The 8,937-nt window shown below is 53.5% G+C and overlaps 1 protein-coding gene across 1 annotated transcript in view; it reads left to right on the forward strand.

Moving 5' to 3' along the window:
- Positions 1–475: 475 nt before the first annotated feature.
- The window catches only part of LOC103808547 (cadherin-23-like), a gene marked incomplete at its 5' end in the record, with an annotated part of 17,231 nt that continues 8,769 nt past the window's right edge, over positions 476–8,937 (forward strand). Inside the window, 12 exons of the mRNA XM_009081338.1 lie at positions 476–697; positions 779–898; positions 2,743–2,923; positions 3,794–3,927; positions 4,159–4,368; positions 4,555–4,662; positions 5,175–5,277; positions 6,127–6,252; positions 6,338–6,541; positions 6,761–7,219; positions 8,076–8,192; positions 8,767–8,937. The exon at positions 8,767–8,937 is cut by the window's right edge and continues 36 nt beyond it. Of these exons, the coding sequence (XP_009079586.1) occupies positions 476–697; positions 779–898; positions 2,743–2,923; positions 3,794–3,927; positions 4,159–4,368; positions 4,555–4,662; positions 5,175–5,277; positions 6,127–6,252; positions 6,338–6,541; positions 6,761–7,219; positions 8,076–8,192; positions 8,767–8,937 (2,155 nt within the window). The remainder of the gene's footprint in view (positions 698–778; positions 899–2,742; positions 2,924–3,793; positions 3,928–4,158; positions 4,369–4,554; positions 4,663–5,174; positions 5,278–6,126; positions 6,253–6,337; positions 6,542–6,760; positions 7,220–8,075; positions 8,193–8,766) is intronic.

The raw sequence follows: 8,937 nt of genomic DNA on the forward strand, positions 1-8,937 counted from the left end.
CCATGGCAGCAATGTCTCTGAGCATTTTCCATCCATGTTGCCACCTTTGTTAATAACCAAGGTGTCCCCAGTGCCAAGGCAAGGTCTCACACACGCTTCCTCCAAAGTGAGGCACAATGTGGTTCAGCGTCTGTTTTTCCCTATTCCATGGGCTGCTCCCTGTTTTTTTCCCAGATGTTGCCAGCAATGGTAAACTGTGTGACAAGAGGAGATATTCCACAGAGATGTGCTTTGCTTGGGAACAAGGGTGTGATTTAATCTTAGTATGCTTATCTCTGTACCCAACCATTACCTGGAAGTGCATCTGCAGCCACGGCTCATTTCATTTTGATTCCTGCACTCTGTTTGTATCTCTTGGCAGGGTTGAGTCCACAGTGGTCATTGACCTTGACAGATCCAGCCTGTCCCAGCCAGCTCCAGAGAATGCACAGCACATCCCTCCACAGTGCTTAACGTGATGTCCCATGTCCCACAGGCCACCACCACAGTGTATGTCACCATCCTGGATGAGAATGACAATGCTCCAGCTTTCCGGCAGCAGCTGTACGAGGTGACTCTCGACGAAGGTCCTTCCACACTCAATGCCTCCCTCGTCACCGTGCAGGCCCTGGATCAGGATGAGGGACCCAATGGCACAGTTGCATATGCCATCACTGAAGGCAACATTTTGGGTACCTTCCACATCGACAATGCCACGGTCAGTAAGGATGCCAGTCCCATTCCAGACATGTCCCTGTCCCACTCCCTTCACTCTCCTTGCTCTCCCGTCTCCTTTCAGGGAGAGATCCGCACAGTGAAGGAGTTGGACTATGAGATCAGCCACGGGCGCTACACCTTGATCGTCACTGCCACCGACCAGTGCCCCATCATTTCACGCCGGCTGACATCCACTGCCACGGTAGGCAACCCATGGCAGGGTTGCGACACTGTGGCCTCTTTGGGGACAAGGAGTTCCTCCTCACATGAGCAGTTTCACATCTCCTTCCCAGTGGCCACCAGTTGCTTTTCCCAGCTGTGGCCAGTTTGCCCAGTTGCTGTTGCTCCGCTCCCTAATGAGAGTAGCAAAACAGGGACCTGGACAAGGAACTCTCGTGGGTTAATTAGCCAAATTATTTGGTCCTGCAAAGACATAGAGAAATTCCAGGGACTCGTTATAAGTTGAATTATAGTTTCTTTAGATGTCCTCTTGGGCCTTCTTGCTTCAAGGGAAAGCAGCTATATAGCATTAATTTCTGCTTTGTCTTTATCTTCTCAAGATATTTATCTGCTTTTAAAATTCCCTTTTCACTCCTTCTAAGGAGGTTATTTAAAGCCTCTAGTCATATTTTTTGTTAGTTTTCTTTATAGCTCTTTCTTTTTTCCTGGACCACAGTGACCTGAACTTAGTACACTACTCAAAGAGTGGGGAGGGCCAGACAAGCAGCTCTGAAGCAAATGTTTTTCAGAAGTTGAATACACTGATTACTTTTGTGACCAAAACCAAAATCTGATGAGTTGTACAGCAGACATTGTTTATGTCCAGATTGATTTAGGGCTCTGCAGGTGTAAGGGATGGGTTAAATCTTCTGTCTTGGCTTCCATGGATCATTATGCCCCACCCAGATATTGAGCCTAGTGTTTTGTAGTCCCCCAAAAGGAGATAAGTTCTTGTGTGCAAAGGGAAAAAAAAGAAACTGAAGGGGAGATACCAGTGTGGGTGATTTCCTTGGATAAAATCTGTCTCCACAAGCCCAGCAACACTGTGCTCCATGCATGGGCCAACAGGAAACCTTCAGATATGGGCATCTCATACTGCTGGAGATGACTTCCTGGTCCAGGAAAACTGCAGCAGGCACAGACCTGGGGTTTTACTGCTGGCAGGGAAGGTGGCAGCTGCCAGTGTGCTGCAGGCAGAGGCAGAGCTTCCCCTGCACTTGGCCCAAGCAGAGACATGAACTTGGAAACCCCTTCAGCAACAAGTACTGATGCCAGAAGGGATAGGAAACACCCTCCCTACACAGCCCAGGGTGTTTGTGCCAGCACTGTATGAAAGCATAGCTTTTAGGAGGAGGTTTAGGGATTATTTAAGATCCTGAGTGATGGGAAGTCCATCATCCTGATAAGGCATGCCAGTGTTTGTTTTCTCCACTGCTAGGAAACAGAGCAGACTTGGATATACTCTGTAAGGATTAGATTTAGCTAGTAACAAATACCCATCTGATGAATGTTGCCATCCTTTAACCCAGGAGGTCAGAAAACACCTTGATTCCAGTGTCTTTCTCATAACTACCTGTACCATCATGGTGGTGGTTTGTGTTGGAATAAGGATGCAACCTGCAATTTTTTTACAGTTTTCTCAGCATTAGGCAGTAAGGCTTTGCTGGAGGAAAATGAGTGAGCAAGTGTGCAGCTGGCTTCAGAGATCATGTCTCTCCAAACTCATGGCTTCAGTGATTTTTTTGTCTATCCAGCCTGGGCTTCAAGATGTGGAGAGCACTGGGCTTTTGCATTAACTTCTCCTTCATGGTGTGTGGCCCAGAGGTTGAAAACGGCCTTGTTGTGTTCAGCTGGAATTTTGTAGTGTCACTCTAGGATGGGCATGATCAGGAATAGCAGAGTTCGAGTCTCTGATCTATGAGCTGGATGCTTGGCAAACCCTGAAAAGCCAGAAATACACTACATATTTTGCAGTGTCATTCACCCATGGCTTCCCATGCTCATGCTCTCCTTTCACAGCCCTTAACTTTCTTGCCCTGACTGCAGGTGCTGGTGAACCTCAATGACATCAATGACAACTGTCCCACTTTCCCACGACCCTATGAGGGTCCCTTTGACATCACAGAAGGGCAGCCTGGCCCACGTGTCTGGACCTTCCTGGCCCATGATGGTGACTCAGGACCCAACGGGCAAGTGGAGTACAGCATCGTCGCCGGGGACCCCCTCGGTGAGTGGGCACGTGGGGGCATCACCTCTCCTTCTGGCTGCCCCATGGAGGAGCCTGACTCGTGGGAGCGCTGGCGGAAGCCCTTCAGCAAAGCCATCCTCCCTCCCAGCACTTCTGTGAATTCAGCCTTTTGACACCAGGAAATCCTGTTTTGAGCAACAGGAAACTTAACCTGTTCATGGCTGGATAGGGGGTGTCCAGGGCTTGTGCAAGGGAGGGGGGAAATCTGCTAAACAATAAAGGCAAAAAAAGTTTAAAAGACAAAAAAAACAAACCACAGAAGACAGAGCCCTGTCTCCTCACCCCCATGGGCTTTGCATGGCGTCTGGGGACTGCAACCCATAGCTTCACCAGCACCCTGGAGCAGGTGGCAGAGGAGCGGTGGGCATCTCTAACCATGGGGATGTCAGGCTGTCCCTCTGTGAATGGGTAGTGACTTCAGTCCAGGGAATCTGGAAGGCAGAGCCCAGTCCCATCTCCCAGTTGACCCCACTGCAAAGCTTTTCCAGTACAACCAGGACACAGCCCCTGGGCTTGTGGTGGGTCTGTTCTGTGTAGCCCTCCCTGCTCTGGCCATTACGGGACATCGAGGGACTGTTGGCATCCTCAGAAAGACCCAGGAAAGGGGCACAGACACCTCTTTTTTGGCCATTCACCGCATGCATCCCCTGCTCCTGCTGGTACCTGAGGGTTCATCCAGCACAGCCCCTGTCTGCCATACTCCTACCATAGCTGCAGTATGAGGACATGGTTTTTGTCCCCAAACCTGCCATGGTGCCTGTCCCCCAGCTCCCAAACAAGCCTTTCCCTTTGGGAGCCAGGCTGTTCAAAGTGACATGGCAAGAGCCAGGGCCCCATTGTTTCTGGCAGGGGAATTTGTCATCTCCCCAGTGGAAGGGGAGCTGCGGGTGCGGAAAGATGCTGAGCTGGATCGCGAGAACATCCCCTTCTATAACCTCACCATCGCCGCCCGGGACCGGGGGGTGCCCCCCCTCAGCTCCACAGTGAGTGCCCTGGGGTGACATGTGGGGCTGTGGGTTGCTGTCCCCCATCCCCAATTCCTTCCCTCTGGTCTCTGTTTTTGTTCTTCTCCTTCCCCTTGTCCCTCAGGGTTTCCTCCCCAGACTGTACTGAGCTCAGTGGGGCAGCCCACCTCTTGCCTGGGGACATGCAAGAAAAAGAAGGGAGGTTTGGAAATAGGTGCCGCATGCCTACCCTGTGTCTCCCCCTGGCAGATCCTGGTGGGTATCCGTGTGCTGGACATCAACGACAATGACCCTGTGCTCCTCAACCTCCCGATGAACCTCACCCTCAGCGAGAACGCCCCTGTCTCCAGTTTCGTCACCCGCATCCTCGCCCATGACGCGGATGAGGGGCCGAACGCCCTCCTAACCTTCGACATAACAGCAGGCAACGTGGAGAATGCCTTCTACATCAACAGCACCGTACGCGCCCGGGGGGTGGGATGCTGGCATGTGGAGAATGGGCACCCCTAGCCCTGCATTCCCTGGGCACCCATGGGTGCTATCTGTCATCCTGTCCTGTCGGGAGATGTCCTAGGAGAAGCATTCCTCATATCCCTTGTTGGGAATGTTGGCGACCTATTTTCTCCTTTTATTTTTTCTGGGTAGAGTGGTGTTGTCTACGTAAACCGCCCACTGGACAGGGAGCGGGTGGCAGAGTACAGGCTGACCATCACGGTGAAGGACAACCCTGAGAACATACGCAATGCCAGGCGGGTAATTATGGACACTGCTGGGACTTCCAGTGATGCAGACATCAGGCTGGGTGGGAAAAGGGGTTCCTGCCACGGTCAAAACCAGACAGTGCATTTACCCACAGTGTTTCCAATGGCAGCCACATCCCCCAAAAGCATCTGGTGATCACAAGGAGGGGTCTACAACCCCATCCCCTGCAGAGAACAGGATCAGTAGGATTTAGGGCAAGTCCAACATCACATGTTGACTCTGCAACAGCAGTAGATGTCATGGAAGGGGGGACAATGTTGGGCTGGAGAGTTGGACAACCACAGTGACACTGGAGAATCCTTTGCCTCTCCCATGCTTCACCCTTCAGGGTGCAGACTGGGAGGAATGCCCAGCCCAGGGATGAGGGTCCCTGCACACCCTCCAGGGTGGTCCAGGGAGTACAGCAGCATGGTTGCAGTTTTGGTTGGAGATGAGAGAGGGGGAAGGTGAGGTCAAGGAAAGGACATCATGGTCATCACCCTCTTGTCCCAATTTTCCTTTAGGATTTTGATCTGCTGGTTATTTCCATAGCGGATGAGAACGACAACCGCCCCCTCTTCACCCAGAGCTCCTACCAGGCTGAGGTGATGGAGAACTCACCTGCGGGTAGGTCTCTCTTTACTCCTTTATGTGACTACAGGAGACAATTCCCTTTGGGGCTGGGCAAAGGGAGGGGTGTCCTGGCCATGGTGGAGACACACACTGAGCAGGGCAAGGCTGCAGGCCAGTGGGACAGGGGTGCTGAGTTTGAGGGGACTGCTGAGTGCTCAGGGAAGTCAGCCTTGAGGTGACTGTAGCTTTGGTCCATGCTGCTGGTGGAAACCCTTCCTGGCACTAGTCAGAAATCAGCCCCATTTGGGAATTGCTCAGCTGCAGAGAGCAGTATGTGCCCATGGGCTGAGCTGAGCCATGGGGGCAGCCTTGAGGGCACCCACCCTCCCAACATTCCTGCAGGGGATGGGCTGCCATATCTCCATCACCTGGAACCACCTTGCTCTAGGCATTAAAAATAAGAGTCCAGTCTGTCCAGGTAGACATTTCCCAGACAAAAAGCTATAAATGCTATTTTTTTCTCCTTTGCCTTCCTGTCATTTAAATTGCTTCCTGCTCCAAGACCTCAGGTATCGTGTCCTGCCATTGAGGGACATCCCATGTGAAGGGTTTGGGTGCCTCCAGGTGATGCCCTTGGTGGCAGGGTGCTGATGCCACCCATCTGATCGATGTGTCTGTCTGTCTGTTTTTAGCCGGATGTCCCAACGTGTCACCTGGGCCTCGCGAGTTGGTCTGCAAGGCTGCAGCAGCTACCCTCCCACTGCCTCGTACCCCACGAGGCCCTGCTCTGTCATGTCCTCCATCCATTCATTGCTGTCCCCCACGTGTCACCAGGGTGGGAGGGGCACAGGGGGGCTCCTCAGGGGCCTGCCACCCTCCCTAACAGTTATCACCCCACCCCAGGGACTCTGGTCACAATGCTCAATGGACCCATCCTAGCTCTGGATGCTGACGAGGGCAGCAACGCCGTGGTGACCTACCAGTTCCTGAAGGCATCCCTGGACCTCTTTGTTATTGACAACAGGACAGGTGGGGTGGCTCAGCCAGTCCCTGTCCTTAGCCCAGGGCCACCACACACCCATGGGTCTGTCACCAGGCTTTTCCTCTTCTCTAGGTGTTGTTTCAGTGAAGCCTGGTAGCGTGATAGACCGAGAGGCTTTGCTGGACCCTCACCTGGAGTTCACACTGATGGCTTGTGATGTGGGGGGGCTGAACAGCACCGCCAGCCTGGTGGTGACCATCCTGGATGAGAATGACAACCACCCTGTCTTCCAGCCGGCATCCATCACAGCACGGCTGTTGGAAAACAGCCCCCCAGGTCAGGACTGGATGTGAGGGTGGACAATAGGAAGTCCTGGGTGTCCCCTTGGGACTCTGAAGATCCAGGTTCCAGTGTCACAGTTGACAGGATGGGGCTGAAGGGAAAATCCGGGAATTGGGGCTCCCCATGTTGCTTGATGGTATTTGCTTGGGACCGTGGGCTTGTTACTGCTGCCCTCCAACCCTTGATTGAGAGGACTGTGTCCTCCTTTTCCAGGCTTCTCCGTCCTCCAAGTGACCGCCACGGATGCTGACAGCGGCCTCAACCAGCAACTGGTTTATCGGATTGAGGGTGGTGGCCAGGACAGGTTCCTGATTGATGCCACCACAGGGGTAATCCGTGTGGCCAACATCACCATTGACCGGGAGGAGCGCGATGCCTACCGGCTGATGGTGGTGGCCGTGGACCAGGGCACACCGGTGCTTTCAGGCACTGCCACCGTCAACATCTTCATTGACGACGTCAATGACTGCCGGCCTGAGTTCATCAACCCCATCCAGACGGTCAGCATCCCCGAGTCAGCTCCCCCTGGCACTGTGGTGGCTGAGATGACAGCCATCGACCGGGACCTCAACCCTCGCCTGGAGTACTACTTGCTGGAGATTGTGGCCCGTGATGACACGGATGCACTGGTGCCTGACCAGCAAGGAGTGTTCACAGTGGATTTTAGGACAGGTAGGAGAGTGGGAAGGGTGGCACAGGCAGTGTGGACCCCACTCCTTGTTTCTGCTTCTTCTCCTTCTCTGCCTGGAGGTAGGTGTTAGAGGCATGGGAAGATGATGCACCTCTCCTGCCTCCCTGCTGTTGTCCTCTGGGTGTCCTGTCTCACCCTGCCCTGTCTTCTCTCCCCTGGCTGACTGACTTAACTAACCCTTTTCTTTCTTTTCTGGCTCTCAGCCTGCCAGGTTTGTCTCTGTGTCTGTGCTCGTTTCTCTCTGTGCCATCTGTCGCCTCTCTCCATCTCACCCATCTCCACTGGCAGCCTCGCTGTGGGCTGGGGGCTGCTCAGCCTTGGCAGACCAGACACGAGCACCCTTGCCGGGAGAACAGGGAGGCACTCTGGGGTAGGTGTTGGGCTCTACCTTTGGGGAAGGAGAGCCAGGAGCTCCCCACATCGGTTTTGGAAGCACAAAGCTGATCCAGGAAAGAAAAATGCCTGTGTTGGAAAGGACACAGGACAAGGCTGTTAAAGATGCTGAGATCAGGTGGATGGGGTTGTGCAGGGCAGCAGCAGCAGTTGCTCCCAAACCCCTCTCAGCTGCACAACCCAAACCCTTACTGGGCTGAGGTTGCGTGAGAACCTGTTGGCTAGGTGGAGCAGAGCAGGCAGGAAGACAAGATGGAGAGCAGGAGGAGAGAAGTTGTCTTGTCCTGCACAGATCATTTTCTTGGTTTAGCGTTTGAGGCGAGGCAGGAGAACAAGTACAGCACAGGATGCAGCAGTTGGCTGGTAAACGCTGCCTTGCTGAGGGTCCTCTGTGGCAGGGGACACAGGCACAACCTGTAACACCTGTCTTTTTGGGGTTCTCAGGAGCTGTGAAGATCAAAACTCCCCTCAACCGTGAACTGGTGGCCACCTATGAGATCACCATCTCTGTCCATGACAATGCCAGCGAAGTCATGGACCGCTCAGTCAGCGTGCCCAACGGTAAGCATGAGCTCTGCCTGGGGAATGTGAGGACAGGGCTGGCAGGTGCCAGGTGCTGGCACAGCCCTTCTCAGGCACCAGTGAAGCTTCTGGGTAATCAGGAGCTCTCCCACCACCCTCTTAATCCTGACCAGCAACATTTCCAATGGGACCAGTCCTGAACCAGCTCCCAGCAGGTTCAGGTTCTCCTCTGAGTGCTCCTTTAGAGAATGGCCCAGGCATCCCAGGGCTGCACTGAGGTTGCAGAGGACTGTGTGGCCACAATCATACCATGGGAGACACCCATTTCTTCATTACCATCCCCATCGCATCTCTTGCCACCCTGCTCCTGGTAAATTCAGGCCTGTGTACAAGAAGACACACAGAGATCACGAGTAGGTGTCCCACAGCCAGTTCAGAGCATAGTGTCTTTGGGGAGTATCACAATTTTTCTTGATGAACCAGCATCAGTTGGCTTTCCTGGAGTTTCACACTTGTATCTTTACAACCCTCCTTCCTCCTGGCTTCCTTCCCTTCTCTTTTTCACTTGTTCTCTTCCTCTTCTCTCCCACCGTGGTCTCCACCATGGCCACAGCCAAGCTGACAGTCAATGTCTTGGACGTCAATGACAACACACCCCGCTTCCGCCCCTTTGGGGTCACCTATTTCACTGAGAGGATCCTGGAGGGAGCCACAGAGGGCACCACACTCATCTCCATCTCAGCAGTGGACCCAGACAAAGGTGCCAATGGGCAGATCACCTATG

Source organism: Acanthisitta chloris, unplaced genomic scaffold, assembly GCF_000695815.1.
Source record: "Acanthisitta chloris isolate BGI_N310 unplaced genomic scaffold, ASM69581v1 scaffold33968, whole genome shotgun sequence".
Taxonomy (NCBI): domain Eukaryota; kingdom Metazoa; phylum Chordata; class Aves; order Passeriformes; family Acanthisittidae; genus Acanthisitta; species Acanthisitta chloris.